This window comes from Sardina pilchardus, chromosome 6 (genome assembly GCF_963854185.1).
Source record: "Sardina pilchardus chromosome 6, fSarPil1.1, whole genome shotgun sequence".
Classification (NCBI taxonomy): Eukaryota; Metazoa; Chordata; class Actinopteri; order Clupeiformes; family Clupeidae; genus Sardina; species Sardina pilchardus.
The window spans coordinates 33,461,602-33,488,675 of record NC_084999.1 but is presented as its reverse complement, the minus strand read 5'-3'; the positions used below and the strand labels follow the sequence as shown (position 1 = coordinate 33,488,675).

Genomic DNA, 27,074 nt, shown 5'->3' with positions numbered 1-27,074 from the left:
AACAAGTCCATTTATTATAAATACAGAGAGCGAAATAAAATAAAGCTTGTACTGAAGCAATTGTTATAATTTGAGAAAATGAATTTGACCATTACAGTAATAGATGAGATATCATTAAGGCCTCATCATTTGGAGGATACCACAACAAGAGTCAGATACCAAAGTTCAGTTTTGGTCATGCAGTTGGTCATGCAGTCTGCCATTCAGATGGACTGCTGAGAACAGAGGCAATGGGCTTCCCTTGCAGATGGAGCCTCATCAGTACAGCAGTTTTTGTCTAAAAATCATGTCCTGATCTGTCCTCTGGAACTGCACTGAAGAGTAGCATCTGCTGGGACAGCGATGGCTGCCGTGAGGGAGCCCTGGACTTCACTCCACTTTCCAAATGGCGATCTTGCCGTCCAGGCAGGCGGAGCCGCTCAGCACGTAGCGGTCCTCAGCCGAGCAGAGCGCCTGGACGCTGTCGGTGTGAGCCAGCAGCTCCTTCTCCACCGCCGCCTGGGCCACGTCCACCACGAAGATCTTCCCCACCGCCTGACCCGCGCTCTCGCTCAGGCCCCGACAGCCAACCCAGATCTGGACACAGTGATGAAGAAAACTAATGTTAGCTACACACCAATGAAGAGCAATGTGCATCTTTGCTGGAAGCATCCTCTCCAAAGAGGGACTGGACTGATGATTTGCCATTGTTCTGACTTCACAAATACTGTTTTAAAGCACAAATCCTCGAATGACAATCAGTGTTTCACGTGTTGGATACATAATGAAGAGTGAAATAAAACCACCCACCTGGTTCTTGACCCTGAGCATACAGGTGACTCCAGCACAGCCAGGCAGAGTTACCCTCTGTGCGGGCTTCTCCAGATTTTCAGAGTGCCACACACATAATTCAGCTGAATTGGCACAACTGGTCCATATCTGACCCCTCTGAGGTAGAAACAAAAGCGCAGGGGAAAATGTGATACAGCCTGTCGCTGGACACACACTTACAGTAGAGGAACTCTCACACCTTCAAACTGACACTTTGTTGGAACTTTCTTGCTACTGAGGGTGGAATAGCACTCCTGAAAAAACACATCGCAGCTGTATGCTCACAAACCTCTAAATAGACAATGAAGCCGTTGAACGGAGAAGGAGGCTTTGTGGGATCCTGCAACAAGCAGATCTTACGGTGCACCAGTCCAGTCTTCCTCAGCTCCATGATGCAATCATGGGCACCTGCTCATACATATCAAAACAAGAAGCCTGACTAAGAAAGCAATCTACACACTACCTGTGATCTTACAATATATCATCGATAATTATTCCCAATCTTTATAAATACCAAGCATATGAACAAAATGTACAATGATACATGATACACGCAATTAAATGAAATAGACTACCGTCATTTCCCAACTATTAGCCGCGGCTTATACATTGATTTTGCAACATTTCTTCAGCTATGAGGTTAATACACGGGGGCAGTTAATATGGTATTAATATGGTTTTGTTTTTTTTAACTTGCATAAAACACTGTCCTGCGGCTTATACACAATGTGGCTAATACACAGGAAATGACTGTAGCCTAAGAGAAACAGAGAGCGCTAATCAGAAAAGCTCCACTAATGACTAGTCACTGGGTAATAGTATCAGGTAATAGTATTAATGAAGTATCAAACACATAAAAGGTGATCACAGATAAATACCTTACAAGATCATGATCAGGATTGACCCATTAGGTACTAATTCCTCTCTGAAGCATATGTGTCTCTGACCTCGAAATACTTACAGCACCACAGTGTTCTATTGTACAGCTGCAGAGATGTGAGTTTGTGACAGCTCAGATGAAACTGCCTTCTCATCTTCAGGGTAGACACGTCCCAGACAATAACCATACCATCCAGACTGCATGAGTACGCCAATGTTGGGCTGTGAGAAGATGAGAATTTCAGTCAACAACTACCATGGAACTGTATAACTGCAAATGTGTCATGCAGAGATTTTTCTGCATACCTGGATGAAGCCCTGTGTGTTGTGGGATGGAGACTAGACTGGCCATAATAATGGCTCTGCTCCACTATTTCATAGCAGCTCAGAATGATATTAGATTTCTGTGTGGAATGCATGTGTGATACTGCCACCTGGTGACTGATAGCCAGGGGAATGCAACTCACAATTGTTAAACTAGAGTGTTGCAGATTGAAAAGGATTTTTCAGCTTGTTGCCTATCAAACTGCACATACATATGTTTTATGTAAATACTTGACATATGTATTTATATTTATATGCATTTTTAAATCAGATGTCAAGTGATGTAGTGCGACAATTTAATGGCTAAATGATGTATATCCATGCGAGTCACCTGTATGCATCCTGTGTGACGTCCAGGACTAGATCGGTGACCTCGCTGCGGTGTTCAGTCAGCTGCTTGTGGCAGGACATGCTGCGCGTGTTGATGATGTAGATGGTGGAGTCCTGAGAGCCGATCCACACCTGCTCCTGGTCTAGCCCAAGCATGCAGCTCTGAAGAGCCCACAGAGAAGGGAGGAGGTGAGAGCTGCTCTTACTCTGGCACTACACAGCATGTGAACATGTCAACATACTTTCATTTGCATCCAGTTCACTAGATCTCTAGACCAGACTCTTTTCCTCTGTCTCGCAATCTTGCATTGAATTTGACTGTACTCAACGAGACAAAACACTTATTCAGATCAAATATGTAGGGCCCAAGTTGTCTAAATGATGGTGCATCATACCATTACCACCAGGTGGCAACATTGGTGACACTTTCTGACATGCAGAAAGGGAACTCCTTTCCTCTCCTCCTATCCTCTCACCACCAGAGACATCCTCCTCTTCCTCTGAGTCCTATACAGGACATGTTCCCCTGCCCTTGGGTTTATGACTATCCAAGAGCACTGCTGTCATGCACAGTAGGGGGTGGATTCCCATACATGGATTAAGCCCTAGTCCTAGACGAACAGCTTGTTTCAATGGAGAGTCCTAGACGAACAGCTTGTTTTTAATGGGGATTTTCACTGAATTTCCCTTTTAGTCTAGAACTAGGCTTAATCCATGTTAGGGCAACCGGCCAAAGGAGTCTAAATAAAGAATCAGTGAGCCACTGCGTCCTCTTTTGTAAATATCACCGTGTTGTTCAAACTGTGAGTGACGTACTAGAGGCAGTAGTCCCACTTGAATGCAGGTCTGCTGCATGGACCAGCTGGCTGCATCAAACACCACCACTCTCCCGTGGCTGAGGGCGCACCACAACTTGGGGTTCCCGTCGCCATCCACGTCGGACTTCCCCAGCTGGCCTGTAGGTGGAGCCGGACAAACAACAGGCACTGAGTCAGTCCCATGCTCATGACCCCAAAAAACAGCCTTTACACAACACTTTATGACTTTATGAAACGGAATTCAATTAACAAACTCTTTATACAACACAGTTAAGTGCCACCAACGTCAATATAAATATATATATAAATACACTGAAGGAGGCATAAATAAATGGTCATAATTGAATTTTGTGGGAACAAAATCCCAGGTCAGATGAAGAGCATGAGGCACACAATGCATTCATGGAAAACAACTTGGACAACAACATGTTACACTCTAAGATTGCTATCCAGTGAGAGCTGGACAAACACTTTTATTGACATATTCTGGGCCCTGTCGGGGATGTTGGGAGTTAGGCTCCTCAGCCTGCCCAGGAACTGGAGATCCACTGAGCAGGCTCCTGGCTCTGCTCCAGCACTGAATTTAGAGCATCTGGGTCAAGACGCTCAATGCAACTCTTGTTTCAGATCAGCTGTGTCACTAATGCAAATTGGTCAGTTTTAGCACCATTCTACATCACGCAAGCATGTGACCATCGAGGAAAACACAAACAGCCCTGACCAGACCAATGCAAGCCAAACTCTCCAGGTATCTACCCTGAGATGGTATGTGTGATATGGCAATGTACTTATACCGTTACAGATAAACTAATTGGTTGTGTCGACCCATGGTTGACATTTTGCTTAGGCCAAGTGCTTAGGCATTTAGCATGCCTGTTACCTACACATCAGCCATTGGGTGAATGTGGCCGCTATAGGACATGTGCACTGGCCATACCTGGAGTGTAGAGCAGCACATCCACTGTCTGCTGAGAGGGCATGTGGAGAGAGGGGTTGATCCTGTGCTTCAGAGTCTCAGAGGTCGTCTTTGGGACGGTCATTGGTACTGAGCGGCCATGGAAACACACATACCATTAAACTTCATTCAGCATAGCCACACATCCTCCTCCACACACACACACATACACACACACACACACACACACACACACACACACACACACACACACACACACACACACACACACACACACACACACACACACACACACACACACACACACGCACACACACACACACACACACACACACACACACACACACACACACACACACACTTTAGAGTTAATAGAGGCTGATTACTTAATAAGTCAAACAAGCATGCCTTTCAAACAGACCTTGCTGAGGTATGTTTTTGTGTTTGAGGAAGAGGCATACATACCCTCGTGTTTCATGCGGTCATAATAAGCCAGTTTAGAAGCTGCTAATATGCCTTTCTGTGGCTGGAGACAGCCGACCACAGTGTCCATGAGGAGGACATTTGTAAGGGCCTGTTGCATGTGCTGGGGATCCTGAAAACACATGTGCACACGCTGTAAACAAGAAAGAGGCTAATTCTACAGACATGAGAAGCATTCAAAAGTGTGTTACGGGAAGAAGTATTTGAATCTTCTGTTGTTTCTAGAACTGTTTTTGACATCAGGACGTAAAAACACCCGTGAGCCAAGTCAGCCAACTGTGAGGGACAGATAACGTAATATGTTCCAGTATGTTAAAGAGGGTAGAGGCAGGGATATCCTGTTAGCCCTAGCAAAACACACAGTGTGATCTATCCATTTTCCACTGGGAGTCTCTAAAAGACACAGCAGCCATTTGCAACTCAGATGGTATACTGACTGCTGGATGGTGAAGGTGACATCTTCTACCAAATGCATCTGCTTAGAAGAGCCTCTATCGGCCATCATGAAGCCTGCAAGAAGTGAAAATACCTTGTGGTCATCGGCCATCTTTCTTCCAGCCCACATCTCTTTAATCATCAGGCTCCACAGATCACACTCGGACTTGAGATTGGCCTCGAATGTTTCTTTCTTCACACTGCTCTTGATCCTCAGTGATGCGATACGCAAAAGCAGGAACTGAGCTGAAGAGATCTTCACTTCCTGTATTTGGATACAAAGACCTCTCACCATTCAATCATTATAGTGCAGAAAAAGGAAATTCACATTCAATATGACCTATGCACTTGCATTTTAAGTGAGCGCAAGCTCTTTAGTTTTCCATTGCATATTTCCCCATCAGCACCGCAGCGACCCTGGTGACTGCACAAGACATACCACTATGTCTCTGAACTTAATGATGTCCACAAATCCTCTCCGTCCATCAGTGAGTAGGAAGAGTCGCTTCTGGGTCATGGCGATCTTGCCGACGCCATAACTGGTCTTCACAGAGCAGGAGAGCTTATACACACACTCGTTGTTGTCCAGCTGTTCAATGACCTCAGCTGGCAGGTTCACATCCTGTGCCTCAGCCTCCATGCCCTTCCAGAAGGTGTAGAAATCACAGAACACGTCTGGGTCCACCTCTTTCTGCGGTCCTGCGGACACAGACACAGCTGTTAAGTGTGTTTGGTGATACGGAGGACAAGATCGGTTCAACTCGCCCATTCTCAAAATGACATGAGGATTTTGAAAACCTCCACCATGTGATGTGAACACCTGCTGTTTTTAGACACATGCTCCGTACAGAGAGAAGGTTTGCACAGACACTGTAAAGCCCTGCAGGTGGTCCCCAAGCAATGCAGCACTGTAGCATCTTTCCATGGCACTTACAACACGATGCCCAACACCAGTCACTACACAGCTATGCAAACTGCTGTTCAGGCCATGCCAGCAAAGCTGTTGTAGTCTGTGAAAACTATGACGATATACTTGCTTACCCAATAGGGAGGGAACGTAAAAACATGATTGGGAAATGATCTGTCCAGCAGGATCCAGACTTTTAACTGTGAGAATGAATTCATTGATGATAGCATTGATATCGGGCTTTCTTTTTATGTTCGTGACAATGTTCTTATTAGAAATCTACTAACACATTGCCCAGTCCACAAACTATAGATTACAGGTATCATATATTTTGGACAAGCTCATAATGCTCGAAATGCAACAATATAAACGTCCTCAAGGCCAAGCTAAAGGAGAAATAATTATAACATGGTTAAAAACTTTCAATAATAATGCGACAACTTCAAGAAATGAAAACATGAACACATATTCATCTTACCCACACTGAGCGCATCAAACAGGCGGTGGATGGTGCTCACGTCTCTGACTATGCCCGACTCCTGAACATGCGTGACAAAGTCCTCCAGCGGCATGGGGCTCTTGGGCATCTCAAACTTCTTCACGTGGTCGTCGGTGGGCTGGACGGCGCTCTCCTCGCTCTCGCTGCTCTTCACCCTGCACACCAGGCGCTTGAGCTCGGGCCGGCGGTCCACCTGCGCCTGCTCCTCCTGCTGCAGCGAGTCCACCAGCGCCCTGACCAGCGCCGCGGGGAAGATCTCCACGTCGGTGTGGTTGAGGTTCTGGAAGTCGCTGAGCGCGTCCAGCCGGCGGCCGCACATGGTGTTGACCACGCCGCGGAGGTAGTAGTAGCGCGCCAGCAGGGAGGAGCTCTCGCGGGGCGTGAAGGAGATGGCTTTGCCCAAGAGGCCCACCAGGTCGGCGTAGTAGTCCTGCACGTACTGGTAGGACAAGTGGGGGTGGAAATCTGGCAGCTTGAACTGCTTGACATGTTTTTGCCGGATCTTCAAAGCTGGAGAACAAACATTTAAAACAGAAGATGATTTGGGTCAGTGTTTTAGTGCATTGCTCTCTTGCACTGTTTTAGTGCAATGCAAAACAGGAAATGTTTTTTTTTATACTATCAGTGGAGTCCCCACTCCTAAATGTGCATAAAATGAATGCCAGTCTGATCTGAAATCAGCCGAACAGAGGTAACGGCGCGCATGAGATGTGATGCTCTTACGTGGTTCAGTCACTGAGGCATGCCGGATGATGCCGGGGTGGGGCTCCTCCCTGAGATTGGGCAGACTGGTGCCGAGCCTCTTGCTCACACCGTTGTCAGAGTTGCTGCTCCTACGCACCATTTCCTTCATAGTGGGTCGCCGAAGATTGTCAATCATGACTTTCAGTCTGTGGAGAGTAGAAGTATGTATCAACGGGAGAGGGACACTATCAACAAGTCAGAATAAAGGCAGTGAATGTGCAAACGCTGCCTACTTTTCAGCCTCAGAGCGAGAGCTCTGCTCCATGCGAGTGTAGGCATCCATCTTGCGATTCAACCGATCTTTCAAGAAGGAGTGGAAAATATGGCTCTCCAACACCTGAGGTGAACAGATAAATAAGGTTTGACAGGTGACAGGGTGACTATGAGTCTGAGTGACTGTCCTACCATCTTAATTAAAGAGATGGCCTCTATATCGTGCTTCTTCACCTCTTTATAAAAGGGTTGGTCAGAGGGCTCCCTGGACTTGAGGAACTCCTTACTGTTAAAGACTCTGTGCTCATAGTTCAGATGATCCGCCACACCCCTGAGGAAAGAAGCACTCCTTCAGTTTCATCAAATCACTTTAACCAAACTCTTTTTCTAAGATTAATATTCACAAATTCAAACAACAATAGAGAGCATGAAAAACATAACATAAACATAAACAAACGTGAGTGGCATATTTGAAAGATCTTCATATTTCCTAGCCTGACTCTCGCCAGACCCATATATAGTTCCGCCATGCGAGAGTCAGGTTACATATTTCCTGGGTAAAATAAATAAATTCTGGCATTCTGTCACATGCTCTATATAACAGTAGTATACATGCTATGCTATTACATACTGTATATAAGCATTGAAACAAGGATGGAAAAGGGTTTTGGTGATCTGAAGGGTTTGAGAAGTGATCTCTCAGTGATGGCCAGGAAATGGGTCCCACCACGACCAGCGTTTATGGCACCAGCAGCTGACCTGAAGATGTTGACGATGAGCTCCAGGGTGATGTTCTGGATCTCCCAGTTGAGGCGCTGCTGCCAGGTGCGCCTCTGTGCCCGCAGCTCGTTCACCGTGGTGGTGGTGCCCTGCTGGCTCACCTCCAGGTCAAAGTGGAGCTGAAGGCCTCTCCTCCTGCACAACACATGCCAACACACTTAGTCCCTCGCGCCATCTTCACCTCTGATGAGGTGGGAAGGGTGTGCTTGCATGCGTGTCCTACCGTGTCCTGAAGCACTCGGTAGCGGCTAAGGGCATAGCCGGTAGGTCAGTGAGTTCTGAACTGGACGAGGACACTGTCCCCTCATCAATGTTGATTAAAATCAAGTCATCTGTTTCCTGTAGATGAAGAGGGATAAGGATAAGGAGAAAGTATGCACTAAGCTAGCACCACAGGAGACATTTTCCAACAGAGTAGCTCTGTTAGGAAACCTTGAGCTAATCATGGGACACTTAATTAGACTCGTTTCAAAGGTTTACCGCGGAAACTTCTTCAAAGTGGCTGAGGTGGCAGCCCATGAGAAAGGCGGTGGGTGCCATGACGAAGTCCAGCATCTGGTGGGAGAGGGTGGGCACCAACGGGTGCTGCCAGTGCAGCGGGTGGATGTAGAGCATGAAGCACTCGGCCATCACCGTCAGCCGTGCCCAGTCGCTGGAGAAGAACACGATGCGGCGCTCTGCCAGGAGGGCTGTGATGATCTGCCCACGACAGAGACAACTGATGAGCTACTCTGCATTTTGAACTGTGCCATGTTAGAATGGGGGAGGAAAGCGTCGAAATAAATGTGCAAAATGCATTTACTCATCTAGCTGAGCAATATTGACAAATAGAGCATATTAGTCGTTGTTCACTTACAGTAAAACACAAAAGGATACACAATACTCTCCTATAACAATCGTCATGTAACATCTGGAGAACTCATGTCAAACCTGTAAAAGTTCTCTTGTTTGAAAGCATAGAAATGGGAGGTGTAGATCGAGATCTACCACAGGGTGGTGTTTGTCTTCCCTGGAAGGAAGCACGATCACCAGGGGGCTCAGGCTAAACACCTGCCAAAGAGAAGATGACAGATACAGTATATCCTGCTGATCACACCCTTTTTACCACTTTATATTGACATCCAATGTGGGTTCTTACTTAATAAGAATAATAACAATAAAGGCGATTATCAAGATAAACCAACCACATGCAGATCTCCAGGGGGTGGAATGGGCACCAGAGCGAGTTTGGCAGAGAATTCTTTCACACGTTGATCTACGTCCGTTATCCGACAATTTTTCAGCTGACTCAAAAGACTGTTTTCCATAAACATACCAAGTAGACAATAAACAGTTAGCTGACTTCAGAAGACTTTAGAAATAAAAGGAAAAAAGTGAGCATCATTGACTATTACTTCTCACCATGACAGACAATCCCTCAAGGCATTGTAATAGGGGTACTTTGATATTACACAGACACCATAGGTTGTGTAGAGTCGGGAAGCCTTAGACCAGTGGCCATTCTGCTGAAGAGAGCTATCCTGAAACAACTGGAAACACATAGGAATTCACTGCCTTGAGTACAAGTCATCTGAAAGAAATGTGTACTGTCTTGCTCAGCCATGTGAACACATGGAAAATATAGTTCTGTGTTTAATGCACTTAATACACATGGCAACAGTCCAAACTCCTGGTAACAAATAAGCGCATTGTTCTATTATTGCCACTCTCTTTCGGAAGGCCAAAGTCAAGGGTGTACTTTTCCGAGAGGGCTTCACTACACAATACTAAATCAGATACATTTAATTCCTTACGTTACTACTTTGTGTTAAGACCACGATAAATGTGGGTTAGGTATGTTGGGGAACAGGAAGGGAGTTAAAAGGCACACACCTGAACTGGCCTACAGTATTGAAGCACAACTCCATGGGTTTGATTTCCAAACACATCAGTGAACACCAAGAAATGAAAGCAGGGCTCTTTTGGCTCACTCCAAACAGTCAGACCTCCTATACATGAACATACAAGTTACAATCATTGTATTGGACCACATTCAAAAAGACAGGAAGAAAAGTATGTGTCTAAATCTTTCACTTCTACATTCATGTACTGTATAGAGGAAGCTTTTGTACGTTGACTCATGCATTCTGTGGTGGCCAATTTTTAAAAGCAGGCGTAAAAATAATTGCGGTTGTCACAGACTGATCACAGATATGGTTAACACTAGCAGATCAGTTACCCGGAAAGCAGAGTTGAGGCAGGCCTGCCAGGTCAATGTCTTTTGGCACGCTGATGTCCTGGGCAGTTTCCTCCCCACCAGGAGAAGAATCACCTGGTGCCACTACTGGCCTCTCCGATTTCTTGATGAAGGAGCGTCTGCGTTGAACCCTACTCAAGGCTGCTGGGCCCACACAATCTGCAGCTTTATCCTTTGATGCAAAAGGGGGCACGTGAACCTGCAAAACCTCGGCTTCCAATACCGGAGACACGGCTGTGTTTCCTTGTTGATGCTTCTGGGGGAGCAAAGGAGGCGTTGTATGAAGTCAACAATCAATCAATCAATTAATCAATCAATTTATTTAGAGTGCAAAATCACCATGCAGCATATGGTTTCAATACACTTTACACAATACCAAATAATCCATATTAAAAAAATAAAGTCTATAAAGGGCAATACAATATCTATGTATGGCCATGTTCAGCCAGCATGAGTCAATCAGATTCAAATGTTTTAAGATGTATTGAGAAACTGCAGATGGAACTTTGCTTGTACCTGATGTGCCTCCTTCAGCTTCTCAGTTGTTGCCCCCATAATAACACAGGCCTCGAGCAACCCACGGGGCAGCTGGTCCTCCATCTAAGACCTGGGATGGGCTCCAACTCTCAGGGTCACATACTGGACTGTGCCCTGGAGCCTGGTTCACTGTGCCTGGAGAGCCTTATTTGGGGGCTCTGCATGAGAATAGCAGCATAAAATGCATGTTTTGTTCATGTTTGATTCCCTTTAACCAATGCTAATGTAAATGAAATAATTTCATTTAAATCAAAAACACATGGCAATTTCTAGATTTGTATTGATTTAATTTGTAATGAATGGTTTGTTTACTACATCTTTAAAAAATGGTTGTCTCAACTGTACCAGGTACTTTCTCAACTACATATGGGTACAGAAACGGTCAAAAATGCACCTCATATTAATTAGCTAATTGTGGACAATATAACATGCACATCTTGTTTATGAGCTAATTGTGGACAATATAAACTATTTATGGGAAATATTGAGCGAAATATTTTTGTCTACTACAAGCTAAAAAGGAAATGTCATGTGGAATGTCATGGACAACCACTTCTTTAGTAGCATCTAATTTCTTTTTGCTTGATTTTGTGCGAGCAAAAGTCTTCCCATAGCCTCGTAAGCTCTCCAACATGATTTTCAACTTTAACTTGAGTCAGGCGCGTCATGTTACCAATGTTCAGTTGTAGGCCTACATCCTATTGAGCATATGATCAGAGCAATATCCTCACTCAGGTTTTCACCTTTGACCCGACACATACTGTAGTAGCCTAGCATTAAAAAAAGCCTCTGCGATATAAACTATATATAGTTTACTGTAACCCAACCAGGACTGTAGCCTACAAGCATATGGGTCACAGTCCCATGTCGTCGCCATCCTCTTAACATTCACTGGAGCTTTTGTCGTCAAAAAGTGTTGAAGGGATAAATTGTATTCATGGATATCATAAGCAGAACATTGATTCCGACCATGACACTCGTAAAAGAAAGACCAATAGACACAGACTTAAAACTTCCACGCACAAATCTTAACTTAACTTATTATTCTGATCTTAACAGGGCAGTCGTTCCTTAGTGTGCCTACAGTAACTCTGGTATCATATAAAAAGAAAGCAACAGGTTCACATGACAGAAAAGTGTATTATTCAATTTTAGGTCTTAATCAAGAAGCCAAGCTATCTTATTTGCACAAACAGCCCTGTCAACTTAAGCCTTTAATCTTATGACTATCTTATCTCCCAAAAAGACTAGCTTTACAAATGTACAGTCCAACAACTGCACGACTGCAAAAACAAAACTAGCTGCTACAGTACCGGTGATTGCTTTGGTCGTAATGCGCACCGCTATGGTACTAAAATCATAGCCTTAAATGTCTCAAAGCAGGTTACACGACACAACCCGAAACAAAGTGCCCCATGAAAACAGCCTACCTGATCTTCGCCGATATGTAATTCAGAGACATCACTCAGTAATGTGTAAGATAGCCAATAATAATGATGGATTCGGTTAGAACTGTCTCCCACCGCTGCAAAATTCAGTGGTCTGTCGCAATCGCTAACCACGCGATGTCTTATCACGCTTCTTCCTGCTTATTCTGTCCTGAAATTGGACATTCAGTTGGCCATTATGTAATTTGGCCGTGACCAATGAATTAGTCTTTACTCATACAATACTTGCAAGACTGCAACATTTCTGTCTTCTGAGTTTTAACTAAATAGGAAGGAAGTAAGGAACATCGAATTATCAAGAGGCTTAATTGATCACTTTCTAGAGGGACACATGCCACCTAGTGAGCATTCACTGAGCTAACAACTTTGGCTTTCCCCCCTTTCAACTTTAATAGTTTTGTTTTATATTTTTTTAGTGCGTGAAAAGGACTCCGAACTGAACTGGAAAAACTGATTTTATTATTAATAAAATAACAATAAAAAACAACACTCTCATTTCCAATAATCTATAAAGTTTTTTTTTTTTTCACAGCAGTCCAACAACACAGCACACATTTACTGTAAAAAAAACAAAAAACAAATAAAACAAAAAACAATAATATTCTATGGAATACAAAAGATTTGTCTCCCTTTAAGGTAACAATAGTTATTTTCCTTTTGCACAAGTTTTGACAGCAGCACAAGATCAAGGTGGGAACCGGTAGAAATGTTCAACTATATAGAATTAAGCAGTCCTTTCAAAGCATCAAAAACCCATCCTTGCATATGAGGCCTATCATAGGCCTACTTAAAAAAGCATCTGAAAGAAAAAAAGTGATTGTGCAACACACATCAAAGTTGGTCCTAGAATTCTTACTTCTCCTAATATACCAAAATGATTGAAGAAACATGTGCATAGTCTTCGGAGGGTTTGGTTTATAACGCCAAAGTTCAATCACATAGACACATCACACCTTCTGTATGTTTTGGGACATGCTACTGACGGGACATCCAGACCATTCTCTGCAGGTCCTGTGCACACTGCGTTTGAGCAGTCTCACCATCACTCCTGTGGGAACTGTTAAAGTGATTAACAAGCCTCAACGTGTAGGCTATGGAATGCATTCCAACTATTGTGGCTACCATCTGATGTGCTTCAATCAACCAAAAGGACTAGAGCTTGGTGTAAAAAAGAAAAGAAACCATCAATAAACACACAGACACATCATACTGTAGTTCTCAAAGCTTCATGAAAAATACTTGGCTCTCCACCTTAGGCTTTTTGGCATCGTGCATAGTGTGTTTACAACGTAAGGGCTTGTATGGAGCCCTACAGACACTGCCAGTGTGGCTCACTGATACAGGCTTAAGGAATGCGACAACTCCTGAATAAAGACTCTGCAGAGCACTTACCAACTACATACTGCCCTTTCAAATCTGCCTTCATCCTTACAATGACAAGAGCAGATGGTCTTTTAAATCACAGACATCTGTGACACAAATCATTTTGAAACTAAATGAAACAGAGAAGGAACACCTAACAGCAAGACCTCTCTAATAAGTAACATGAGCATAGATTGCCTTGTTATGGTGATACGTGATGTCTTTCAGTAAGACTGTTGGATTTTAGAAGTTATTTGGCATATATGTAGATATATATATATAATCCCCTGTACTTCACCTGATTAGCAGGATTGATCAGTACCATACTCAAAATGAGCTTGACAACATAATCTGATAAACTATAAAATATAGCTGGTACCTCAGTGAAGGCACTCTTGGTACATTTCAACAATGTACCAGGCTTACAGGCATGAGTCGATCAGATGCTGTGCCTTTGGCATGGAAGGCTTTTGTTGGCAATAGGCTGCAGGTTTATCTTTTACATCAACAAGAGAGGTCTCACAACATTGTTTATGTTTGGCAGTGCATTCTGTAAAATGAAGGCTGTACAGTATGGGGTCGCTCATACTGTATGTGTGGTGCCTCCAAGCCTCGGAGGAGAGCATCTGGGGGGCCTTTAGCTGCTGTTATGGGCTTCTAGTTTCAGCTCACTGGGCTTGTTCAGGTGATACTCCACTGTGACGTCAGGGCCTGGGTTGATCGGAGCGGGCTCCTCTTCCTCATCCTCATCCTCCTCGGACGTGTCAGGGTAGATGACAAGAAATGCAGCCACAAGAAAGCCCAGGAGAGAGCCTACTGACACCACTATGGGGATGACCCTCACGGAGCCCACGGCGTCTACCACCGCCCCCAGCGCAGAGGCCACCAGGATCTGGGCGATGTATACTTGACAGGACAGGATGGCGCAGTCGATACCAAACCCTCTTCTGGAGTTACCGGGGCTGTGATGGATGTACTACATGAAGAGAAACAAATGAAAATGACTGAAATGATGCTAGAAATGGCACTGGGGAGATACACTCAACTGAGTGCATTTTGAAAGTAATCTAATGGGGCTTTCCCACTGCGAGTTATCAGCTCAACTCAACTAGCTTTTTTTGGTTTTCCATTAGCAAAAACTGGTACCTGGTACTACTTTTGGTATCACCTCCGTTGAGGTTCCAAGCGAGCTGAGGCAATACCAAAAGGTGACATTAATGACGTTACAGTCATTTTCTGCAGCGTTGCCATGGCAATCAGCTAGCTTGTATGTGGGTACTTTGTTGCAGTGGAAAACAAACACCCAGTACCAAAATCGAGTCGATTGAGCTGATGCCATGCAATGGAAAAGCAGCCCCATTAGAAGAACCTTGAGTCACATGATCTATGTCTTGGTGGCCAGAACAAAATGCCGAGCTACAGGCAAATGTGGAGGACAGTGTACATACAGTATATGAGAGTTTATACATTCAGTATACAAGTTCTAGAAAACAGCCGGCCATATGGGTCTAGGACAGCTAGACAGACACAACTGCTACTACTTCTCTGGATGGAGATGTTTCACAATGAACTCATCCTATTTGTGTCCAACGGTGCTAGAAATCCCTTCATTTTAAGCTACGTTTACTACATGACCAAATACTGAAAGGGCTTCCATGATAGTAATGAGACATACAGTTATAATAGACTTATCAAATGCATACTGACCTCTTTAATTTCATGGTACTGACCCAAAAGGGCATAGGGACAGTAGGAGATGCTCATGGAAAAGACTCCCATGGTGCTTATCATTGTCATGGCAACATAAATGTTTGGAAAAATAGCCATCACTGCAGTTCCCACAGTAAAGCTAAAAGTGCCCAGCATATAGATGACCTTGATGCTAAGGTCGTAGTTGTTCAGGTATTTCTGGAGTACAGCTGTAAGACAAACACATTCATCTGTTCAGCTATTCATGAAAACACTGTGAAAACACTGTAACTATCAGTGTTATTGAAGGAAATAACAGTTATAATGGCCTCAATTTTGAGATCTATTACACTGGTGTTAAACTATATTCTGTATATGGTTCTCCACCTGGAATGTTAGACATGCTGTACTACTAGACAATGGCTATCTGCATGAATAAACAAGTTCACATAAAACAATAATTAGAATAATAAAATATCATACTTTTTCAGACTAGCTCCAAAAGACATGCTAAACATATCACAGTAAAGAAAGCTGTGACCTCAAAAGAGAAAAGATGGTGAAAGACACATGCAATGGCGCGGGAGCAGGGACAGATCAAAGAGTGGCGTGTGTGTGCAGCAGGACGGGATGGGAGACTCAGGTGACCCACCTGAAGAGACAGCAGCTGTAGCAGCATACACCACCAGCCCCCAGCAGCCCATCTGGACCCCTTTATGGTATTTATGCAGCTCTGTGGAGTTAGCAGCAGCCTGGAAACAACAGGACAAATGTTGCAGACAGGAAAAGTGGTGGATTCTTTGTCCTATAGGTAGGTGATTTCTTTCAGTGGCCGATCAACAACCAAGCCTAATTCACCTTACTCAGCGAGATTCAACGACGACGTGTTATTGGCTTGTGGCAGTTTCAAAAAGGCCACATGTTGTGCCTAGGTTAAGAAGTTACCCCCATCATTCTAGGCTAAGTCCTCTGCGCCAATCACAGAAAACTCTCACTGGCTGCCTGTACAGTCTGCCATTCTGATGGAAGCTTATTGATATATCAGCTCATCAGTAAATATTGAATAATAAAAACAAATTGACAGACAATATGTTGTTCAGTAAACTGCAAAACAATGACGTGAGTAGTGAGTGATGAGGAAAGGGAAGGTGAGAAGAATAATTTGCCCAATATAAAAGGGAACGTGGCAGAACAACAAATACTCATATCAGGAACATGGCCCATCAGCATTGCTCAGAAAGATACCGTGTGTATCATCAGCTCCCACGAAAATATATATGACAGACTGCTCTTTTAAAGTGTGATTAAATCTTTTTGTCTAGAATCTACCTTATAGGTAAGGCTTGCTAGATTCAACCAATAATAACAAGAGAACCTGCTGATCGCGTGTGGTGATGGCATTGTAAGCTCTCCTAAAATTAGAGCTTGTTTTCTCGCTGACAGCTGCTTTCATGAGTACACGACCAGGATGAATCAACAGATAACAGTGTAAATGTACCGTGGGGTCTCCCTCGAAAATGACCTGGCCCATGAAGTCGGTGTAGAAGACTGCCTCCGCCATGATGGAGAACCAGGTGAACAGGTGGCACAGGCAGAGCCAGCCCAGCTGCCGCGGCATCTTCAGCATGGACAGCCACAGCAGCTTGACCGTGGTGCCCCCGTCCCCGTCCTCGCTCTCGCCGTCCTCGCTGCTGGACTCGGACGCGTCCCGCTGCCTCGGGCGCCGCCGGCGCCGCGGCCGCGTCAGCTCGTCGATGTCGTTCAGGCTGCGGGTGGAGGTGATGCGCACGGGCGAGGCGCCGGCTCCGGCGCGGGTGCGGCGCGGCCGCTGCAGGCCCACGCGGCCGTAGTAGGAGAAGGTGAACGACGGCTGCCGGTAGAAGGAGAGGTGGCGGGGCCGCGACAACACGCAGGGAGGACCGCCTCCTCGCGGGCCCGCTTTGCCCGGCTGGCCGTTGGCGCCGACCGGGGCGAAGGCGCCCGAGCTGGAGCTGGACAGAGCTCCGTTACGGGCCTTGGTGGCGCCGGAGCGCACGCTGGCCGGTGACCGTGCCAGGGAGCAGTGACTGCTGCCAGAGCGCACCAAAGAGCTTGGCTCCGCCGCTTGGAAGTGGTCCTGGAAGACCGATTCACTGTCCTTCTCAAACGGTGAATCTACATCCGGGATCAGACTGAGAGTGTGATCGCGGTCCAGGTCTGGGTCCAGCTCAATGGTGGCGTCTGGCATGGCCAGCACGGAGTCACTTTTGCTCCGCACCATGTCTACATTCAGGAAGTCCATCTGCATCTCCTGGTCGTCGCGGTCATGCTCGTCTTGGCCGGACTCCTCCTCGCCGATCAGGTCCAGCTGGGGCAGGCTGCCGTTGGGCCGGACCAGACACTGGCCGTCCACCTCATCTCCCTCCAGGTACTCCCGCCGCTGCCTGCTGTGCGGCTGCTCTTTGATGCTGAACAGGTGAAGAGTCACTGATATGATGAAGATGATGGAGGCAAAGAAGAAGAGCACCTGCTCCTGGGCCTGGAAGGCTTTGCCCAGCGCAGTGTGAGTCCAGTTCAGACCCCCCAGCATGTAGCCCACCGCTCCTCCCAGTCCTAGCACAACAGGAAGGGAAATCATTAGCTTTGACAAATACGAGAGAGACAAATATTAATATGCACAATGCTACACAAAGATTTATGGTGACTTGGGATACATGAATGATCGCCCAGAGAGAAGAAATACTCTTTTCTGATTGGCTGGTAAGGTGACTATAAATTCTGAATAACGGGACACCTATGACGTAGATCTGGTAAACAACAGGTGAGCCTGGAAATAGGCCTCGCAACAATGGGATCAACTGTACTAACTGTCCTGTCCACCGTTATCACTGTCAGGACCAAAGAGAGTAGTACAACAGACTGAACAATCGGCTTCTTTCTAAGCTGAACTGCTTGTTTCCTTTGTGTGCTATAAAGGCATGTTTATTGCCTTTAGTAGCAACTGGTGAATAAGCGGGATGATGGCCTTTGAGGTGTCCCAATATATGGAATTAATGAACTTTGCCTCCACTTATGTAGATATAATGTTTATACATTATACAATTGGTGTACAATACATACAGTTTCAATCACTTCAATAGACCCTAATGAGTTAGCATATTTACAGAGGAATCACACAGCTCCTAGAGTAGACTAGCATGGATTATCCATCACCCAAGTATTTTGGCTAAACTAACAAACAAAAGAAAAGTTAAAGGTTGCTTGCTTTATGACATTTTCACCCACAGTTGACCTTTAATCTATCAATCTCTAACTTTACAACGTGGGCATTTGTACATGCGGCGACGTAAAGTACACTATGTACCCAGTTGAGGACACTAGGTGGCATGTGTGTGGGAGCCTACCAGCTGAAAAGGCATGAATATTCAAGGCCATGTCCTGCTCCTCCGTGTCGGCCACGTCCAGCAGGTATGCCCGAATTGGGCCCTCCGAGGCATCGGCGCAGAAGTCTAGCACCACTACGCCAACAACAGTCAGCACTATACCAATAGGCTGCCTGCCAACGACATCCCCGGCGGACAAGCCTGCCACACAGACAGTGAAGGAGTTCAGAGTAAACAACAAGCATCAGATCAGGTCCAACAGGCTTTATCTTCAAACAAAAACACTGTTCATATGCAATCTGATACTTAAAGGAACATGGCAAATTTTGGGAAATTATCTTATTCATCATCTTCCCCAGAGTAAGATAACACACCCTACCCTTTTTGGGATGCAACTAGTTTTCAAATTAGGATTCATTCTTATTATCACACTGGGCACTATATAGTTCTGAGGTAGACTATGAAGAGTATTAGAGTCAGCTTTCATAGCATGACTTCACCAACTATCAGCAAGAGACTCTGGTCAACATGCTCGCAAGCTTTTAATCAGTGAAAGCAGTCCTGCTGTTGGAATCTACAACATTGTTGCCTTCCTTTTAAATAGTTTTGAAATTGTCATTGTCATGCTATTTAGGTATGGTAGTTCTAAAAATGTTTAAATGTTTAACTATCCAGCTTGTGGAAGTGGTTTGATGAATAACTGCATTAGCATCTTTTCCTGGAAGTCCCTGGAAGATGGCTGCTGTTAGTGTAATTACCAATCAGAGCCCCGTTGAGAAACAGGGCGACTCCCAGCAGCACGCCCACACAGAGGGCCAAGATGAAGGGTCTTCTGCGGCCCCATCGCAGGGTGCAGCGGTCACTGGCCGAGCCAATCAGAGGGGTGAACATCAGGCCCAGCACAGGGCTGAGGAACCACGTCAGGCTGTAGTACTGCTCTGGCAGACCTGGGAACAGCCATGCCAAAAAAAACATGAGACCAACACCTTCAACCAACTGGGCCCGTTTCAGCTGTACACACCCAAGCTGCATTACAAACACATCTTCAGCCAAGAGGCTTTATTAAACAGATTACACTGAACCTGATCAGACACTGGCCTAAAATAATTGAGCAACTTGCAGGCCTGACCATGCTAAAGTATTAAAAAAAGACCTTGAATAACCTGGTCATTATTTAGATATGAGCAATTCAAAAGCCTCACTGGCAGCCCATGCTCTGTGGTCAAAGATTTCCAGAGATAAGGCAACTCTTCCTTAGAATGAGTTTAGTTAGAGTTTCTTAGAATGACATAATGATGAACACAAACTGGCTCAACTTTCAACACCAACTACCCATGGGTAATGAAGTAGCACACACGGTCTTAATAAGACCAGACTCATCTCTATTTCACCTTTTCATTCGGCCTGGTCAAGACATGTCTGTTTAGTCCGGACCTGGCTGAATAAAAAGGTGAACTAGTGCGTCCAGTCTTACGAAGACTGTGTGTGCTACCTCATTATCCCTGGGTATAGTTTGCCAGTTTCAACCTGTTGACTGTTCATTAAACAGTGCATCAGCAAGCAATTGAATGGCTCACTAATTTGCCTAAACCTGAACCTTTGCTCCTGGACTTGTCTTTTTTGTCTAACTGTTCACACCGCTATTAAGGATGGAACCATGTCAGAAACAGTCTTTGCATAAGAGGGCATTTCATTCAGATGATGCATTTACATTTTGTGCCAAGGCAAACTCTCGTTCAACGCCCTGAAAAACGTTTGTTTCCAAAAGTAACCGGGCAATTACGTAATGAGTTCTGATTGGATGATCATGACAAGTTCTCCAGGAAAAAACTGTTGCCAAATATGAATGTTTCCACAATACTAAAGGACATTTCCCAACAACATTGCTCAAAACGTTGCATTGTGCACCAGTATTAGAGAATTAGTCTCGCTGAATTTTAGAAGACTTTATCTGGATAACTTAATGATTACATTGCGGTTCACCTTTTAGAGTTAATAAAAACACACAGGTGTGAGATTAAACCAACCCAAGCTGTAGTTTCTCGCACAAGGATAACCTCTACATTCCAGGATGAACCCGGTCAGGAACTCTAGGCCAATGCTGCCATCAGCAGGTAGGCCTAACCATCCCCAAACCCCTCACCCATTCCAGAGCACCCTAACCACTATGTTCACCATATTTGATCCACTCTGCTCTAACAGCCTCCTAATTATCAGGAGAAACATCTCCATCAAATCCCAATAGCAGAGAAATGTACATTTATTTGGCGATGACTTCACACATGTTCACGGTGTAGAAAAACAGCATCGGAGAAATGTGCTGACTCACACATTCCAGTCATTCCAACCAATTTTTCCCCTGACTACTAAAAAAAGCTCAAGTTTTTTTGTTTTTCAAACATGCCGCCTCACAGACATAGGCCCTGTGCAGTTAATTTATGAACAGCCCTGCGACAATGAGAGGAGGTTAAGGCTAAAATGGCATTTACTATTGTTTCAGTGGGTACCTTCAACTTACCTATCTGCAGTAGTACAGGTGTCACCAGCGCAGTCTCCATGGCATAACAGAATTCCCTGCCAAACATGACCGCTCCATTCATGACCCATTTGTGCAGCGGGATGCGCCTGGTGGAGCCCTCACTAGCCGACCCATCCTGGCTCTCCGTCTCCTGCTTGCTCTCCTTCACTCTGTGGAAGATGCCGCTCAGGCACTTCTGTGGCAGGCCCACTCCCTGGTCTGGAACACACACGGCGTCGGCGCCGGCGGTCTTGGGAGCCATGGTGTCCTGCATGTACCTGTTCCGACTGATGGACCGGTCACCTAAATGTCTTGGGACTCTTTTGCGCCTTGGCACCTCTCTAGCGCCCCTTCTTCAGAACGTCCAAGGGAATGCTGTCCAACCCACACATTCCCAGTGGATTTCACATGAAGACACCAAGCAAACGTGTTGACTGAGGTAGCTACGATTACACCATTTGGTTTGGTAGACTCTTTACTGCTTTGTGCATTGGTCAAAAATCCATATAGATTTTAAAAGTAGAGGTAGACAAGGCATGACTTTCTTAGAATTTAAGGACAAGGCAGCGGTGAGAAGATGGGGCTGGTAGTGAGATGGGAACGCTCCATGACGAATCCCCACTGAGCACACATGAATCATTTCTGTTCAGCCTGTGACAAGCAGAAACATTTACAGCACACAAACGGTTAACAGCACCAATCAGTTACTTCATATGGTTGAGTAACTGAAAAATAAAAGGAACTAACACATGGCAGGCAAAAATGTCCTCACGACAATAAGCCTACAAAATAGACAGTGCTGCATTTCGTTGTCTCTGTAGTTTGTACTCTGCATAATGTCAAAAAAGTTTAATTTAATCTAATCTAATCAATCACAAGTATCAAGAAGATGAACTGGAGCTATCTGAACAGAGGATTTCCTGAATGCTACAGGTCTCAGCTAGTGTATATGGTTTGCAAATGGGTTGAGAGACAAATCACTGATGCAACAGACCAAACAAGTGTCACATTAACGTTCAGCAACAACATATTTCACTGATGTCGTGTTGAAGAAGGGCATGGAACTGGACAGAGTAGAACAAAACCAGCGCTCCACAATATTCCACTTGTGACAGAAAACGTACCTGGTCGATGTCACGATGTATGGCTGACTTGCTTGTGCCTTCAAGGGCGATCAAATCCGGTACAAAATACTCTTTCGTAAGCATCGAGGGAAAATAAATTGTATCAGCAGGTTGGCCATGCCAGTGATTGTCAAGGGACCTGATCTCTGTATTTGCCCATCCCCCTAAGTTACTGAAGCAAAACTCCACCCTTGAAGAATCAACTCAGGAATTTTCCAGCGTATGAGCTTGTAACAACACGTTTAAGCAGCCAGGTGAAAATGAGGTGATCAACTTCCAAAAATGCTGCGTATCTTCAAACTGGAAACATAAGAGAAGAGAAGAGAACACACACATAAAGTTACACACCGAACGAGCCAAACCAGATAACATTGCTGAATAGCAAATGTTGGCTATGCACGCTTTGTCAGACAGGTTTCCCTTCTTTTAACGTTAACTGAGCAACTTTGGCGTTAAACAATCCTTATTTTTGTATCAGTCCACCATCTACCGTTGATGTATTGATAGGCTGATACGACAACAGTGCATCCTTGTTTGGCTGCTGAGTTAGGATAACATTAAAGATCTTAAATTACATTCGGGATGCAGCATTGACGCGTCCTGGTAACGAATGTCTCGTGGGTTAAGTTACGCTAGATATCAACGGTAGCTAGGGCGAGATGGCAACTAAACAGGATAGCAATTGTACTAGTACAATTAGCTAGGTGTTCTCGCTAGTTAGCAAGATAACGTTAACTCCAAGGGATTAGTTCAGCTGATGTTGAAAGTCAGTTTTATGAAGCCGGAGCCGTCAAATAATCTTAGTTGTCCAGGGTTATATTTTAACATTGTTGCGACTAGACACTGTTCTACTGAATCAGATTTTGCTAGCAAACTGAACGAATCACATTAAGCAGCTAGCCGCTAATGCTTGTTAGCATATGTGAAATAATTATCCATAGGCATTAACATCGCATTACATAGTACAATTCTTTCCTTTTATTTATTCTCTAGCGTATTGTGCGTTGTCGTGCTGTTTCTAAAAAGTGATAATTTAATGTCATCGGTCCTGGTCTACACAGACAATGAGAGCCATGCGAGTACACTACCTGACTGGCTCAGTAAATCCTGTAGGTGCGTCTGACTGACTGACTGACCACCACCAGACGCATGGAAATACTAGTCCATTGTAGAAGCGTCCACGAGAGGGTTTCTCGTAGCCTACACCTACCCTTGTTGGAAAGAACTGGAAACAAGCCAATGAGTTTTGGTTGAAATTCATGAAAGCAAACATACGTCATGAATGATAATATCTCAACAACAACTTATTACTATTTTAAACGTGTATCATTTAAATGTAAAACATATTGCGTAAAATAATAATCATAATATAAAGATGTTTTATTTTACCTGACAAATTGTTTTCTTTGACATGGTAGCCTATCAATTAACATCATTTATACAGAGCATAGCTTTACAATAAGACTTTTTTTGTAGCCTAGAACTATTTTGATTACATCCCCTGTGGGATAGGCTGTTGGCAGATTTGTGAATTTGAAGACCATCTAAATCAATAATTAATGTGCTCTGAGTATGTAAACTTTGACAAATATAGAACTAGCTATTACAATTACTTTTCAAGTCATAAAAAATGCTGTTTGTTGAGCAGCTCTGACAAAAGAAGAGCTGAATCATAATCATAATCTAATTTGGAAGCAGTGCGGGGTCTGTTGAGTGGAGGAAGCCTAGGGGCCTACTCATGTCGACAACCTTTAAAAGAGGGGCTATCTGGGGAGCTCATCATATTTTCAATTAGTCCTTATAGGCCTACTGTCCCCAAAAATACAGAACACAAAGAATTAGGATGTTCTGTTTAATAGTTTTACTCACACTCACACATGAAAATCACACAGTCCATTTTTCACATGGTTTCAAATCAATTTCAGGTTTTGGTTTATCAGGTCTTTTTTTTTAAGTATATTTTTTGGGCTTTTTCATGCCTTTAATGATAGGACAGTAGAGAGAGACAGGAAGTGAGTGGGAGAGAGTGTTGGGGTGGGATCCAGAAAGGACCACGGGGCGGGAATCGAACCCGGGTCGCCGGCGTGCGGTGCAGGTGCCCCAGCCAGTCGCACCACGGCTGGGGCCAGTTTATCAGGTCTTTAATGCTCAATTCTCTTGACTCTTGACTTGGCTTACAGGAAAGGTTTATTTGGTCCTCTGACAGATTTCCAGTGGCATCATCCTCGACCCTTCCATCTCAAAGCTTAGAGGATATGGTTTAGGTATGTAAAACCAGTTACTGTTGTGGTTTAAAGTGTGTACCATCTACAGGTACAAGCCTAATACATAATGTTTTACCAAGCATTTTCGTAGTATACTTTGTGTAGGCCTACACATAAACATTTAGCCTCGGCCCACATGTGTATAAGTATCATACATTCACTCAGCACATGTACATCAGCATGTTAGGGGAGTAGGACACTAGCTATGAACAGCAGGCACACATAATTTAATAACTGTTGTGACACAGACATGCTAACAGACGGCCCTTATTCGTTTGAACATGATCAAAAAAAGACACATCAAGGCAATGCGTCACAGCCCTTTGATGGTGGTATAATCATCTCAATATGAAAGAGCAAAACAAATTGCATACCAAAGTAGACAGATAAAACAGTGTTATAACAGTATTATAAATAGACTAAAGGTCGATTCCATGATTCTGGTAAAGAGTCAAACTCACTTCGTGTTCTAGTAACTGCATTACCCAGACAGAACCAGCATGGCATTATTGTGGAACCGCGGTGCTAGCACCCTCCTCCGTAGGTTGTTCATTCTGAATGATGTTTACCACTTGAGAAGGTCATGTGAAATGATTAATAATTCACTGGCCCCTTCCCATCTTGGTTAGCCTACCTGTATCAAACACTCTCTGTGCCGACACACATGGGTGTTCATTTTTGGATCATCACTATGATTTGGGGCCTTTACATTTGGACAGTTTTTCCAAGCATTTTCAAAGTGTACGTATAGATAAACCCAGGTCATGAATCAGGAGAATCATGGAGATTCCTCTGATTATTTGTCTGTATGGTCTGCAAGTAGATTAGATTAAATGGTCACAAATACTGGGTGGTTGCACTTATGCAATCATTATTTTTCTCAAAACAATGAACAAAAACATAGGCCTCTACAAACAGCCCCAAAATCACTCCATGTTCAATGTGGAGTCTTGAACTGCCCAAAATGTACAGTAATTGTCAACATCAGATCAACCTCCAAAGTACGGGTATAAGAGAGAATAATAACATTATGCAGGGATCTGCTCCTCCTGGGCTGTTGCCAGGTTCATGAGCATCATGCTGTGAGCGATGGCAGTCACTGTGCCTGTGCCTTTGGAGCTCTTCTGCATGCTCACAATGTCCCCGCTGGTCTGCTCAGCCTCTGCCTTACGGAAGAAGCCCTTCATGGTGGACTGGAAGTTGTTGGTCACAAAGCAGTACACCACGGGGTCCAGACAGCTGTTGAGGCTGCTCAGGGTGACGGTGACGTGGTACGCCACGGCGTGGTGCGGCATCTCCGGGTTGAAGTAGAGCAGCACCTGGCGCACGTGGAAGGGCGTGAAGCAGAGGGTGAAGATGACCAGCACGCTGGTCAGCAGCTGCACCGCCCGCCGCCTCCGCTCGCGACTCTGCTGCATCAGGCCAGGACTGGCCAGCGCGCACACGATCCGCACGGTGAAGATGGCGATGATCAGCAGCGGCAGGAAGAACTCAAACACGGTCAGGGCGAAGAGGCACGTCAGGCAGCAGGTCAGGAACGAGTAGGTGACCACCACAGCGAACAGCCAGATACAGACGCAGGCCACCTTCGCCACGTTGGGGCTGCGCCATTTGCGCGAGGCCTCCACCTGCACTATGGCCAGGTATCGGTCCACACAGATACTGGTGAGGAAGAGGATGCTGCAGTACATATTCACAAAGTAGCTGAAGATGTGCACATAGGAGCAGTTGATGCATTTGCCACCACTGTAGTACAGTATGATGCGCGTGGGCAAAGATAGGTTGACCAGAAGGTCAGTGATAGCCAGGTTGATGGTGTAGATGACGGAGGTGGTCTTGGGCTTGGTGCGAAAACAGAAGACATATAGGGCAAGCGTGTTGAGGACCATTCCCACCATGAAGATAAGGGTGTTGATGACCAACAGTGCAATCCATAGACTGTAGAAGTCATTGTAGAGTCCCTCATCAAGGTGGGCCAGGCTATTCAAGAAGGGTTCTCTGGTGACTTTGGAAACGTTAGTTGTGACCGTGGGACACAGCGTTGTAGTGACGTTTGTGGTTGAAGGCCTCTCAGTCGACGACAACTCCATGCCACTGCAACTGGGTCTGTTCAAAAGCAAATATATACAGTAAGAATACAACAGAAAACATATCATTTACCATTAGATACGTTTTATGACTATTAACATGCTATTGGTGACTTGTACAGTATATGACTTTTGAAAATTTGAATAGACAGGTGACTAAACATGAATGCTCAATGGCATATCTGAAAATGATGCTGCAGAAAGCATTATAGAATCTCAATAACAGTGCACAAATAGTTTAAAAGAGGATTATAGCAAGAATATGACAAGAATAATTTGAAGTATATTTGAATAGATACCTGACAGCTT

The 27,074-nt window shown here is 44.7% G+C and overlaps 3 protein-coding genes across 4 annotated transcripts; all 3 read right to left on the bottom strand.

The window, feature by feature from the left end:
* LOC134083315 (DENN domain-containing protein 3-like) lies at window positions 1-12,726 on the bottom strand. 2 transcript variants are annotated; one of them, XM_062539590.1, is made up of 24 exons: window positions 12,342-12,726; window positions 10,891-11,069; window positions 10,357-10,630; window positions 10,011-10,126; window positions 9,540-9,667; window positions 9,323-9,434; window positions 9,069-9,188; window positions 8,619-8,837; window positions 8,362-8,477; window positions 8,118-8,273; window positions 7,593-7,689; window positions 7,379-7,482; window positions 7,125-7,291; window positions 6,381-6,911; window positions 5,435-5,694; window positions 5,090-5,260; window positions 4,543-4,672; window positions 4,099-4,206; window positions 3,160-3,299; window positions 2,345-2,505; window positions 1,772-1,911; window positions 1,100-1,218; window positions 790-927; window positions 1-576 (listed from the first exon to the last, which is right to left on the bottom strand). In XM_062539590.1, exons 2-24 carry the CDS (start codon window positions 10,972-10,974, stop codon window positions 370-372), a joined length of 3,798 nt encoding a protein of 1,265 aa, XP_062395574.1. In that variant the 5' UTR covers window positions 10,975-11,069; window positions 12,342-12,726; the 3' UTR covers window positions 1-369. The 2 variants fall into 2 exon arrangements, with proteins under 2 accessions (XP_062395574.1, XP_062395575.1); XM_062539591.1 differs by having other exon boundaries at window positions 10,357-10,627.
* A 70-nt stretch (window positions 12,727-12,796) lies between these two features.
* Window positions 12,797-23,626, bottom strand: slc45a4b (solute carrier family 45 member 4b). Its single transcript, XM_062539589.1, has 9 exons — window positions 23,503-23,626; window positions 22,415-22,714; window positions 21,291-21,941; window positions 19,531-19,719; window positions 18,794-18,973; window positions 16,909-18,002; window positions 16,063-16,162; window positions 15,429-15,640; window positions 12,797-14,697 (listed from the first exon to the last, which is right to left on the bottom strand). Exons 3-9 carry the CDS (start codon window positions 21,562-21,564, stop codon window positions 14,359-14,361), a joined length of 2,388 nt encoding a protein of 795 aa, XP_062395573.1. The 5' UTR covers window positions 21,565-21,941; window positions 22,415-22,714; window positions 23,503-23,626; the 3' UTR covers window positions 12,797-14,358.
* Window positions 23,627-24,488: 862 nt separating this feature from the next.
* On the bottom strand, window positions 24,489-26,768 carry gpr20 (G protein-coupled receptor 20). Its single transcript, XM_062539795.1, has one exon. The coding sequence runs from the start codon at window positions 26,766-26,768 to the stop codon at window positions 25,707-25,709; it is 1,062 nt and encodes a 353-aa protein (XP_062395779.1). The 3' UTR covers window positions 24,489-25,706.
* Window positions 26,769-27,074: the final 306 nt, after the last annotated feature.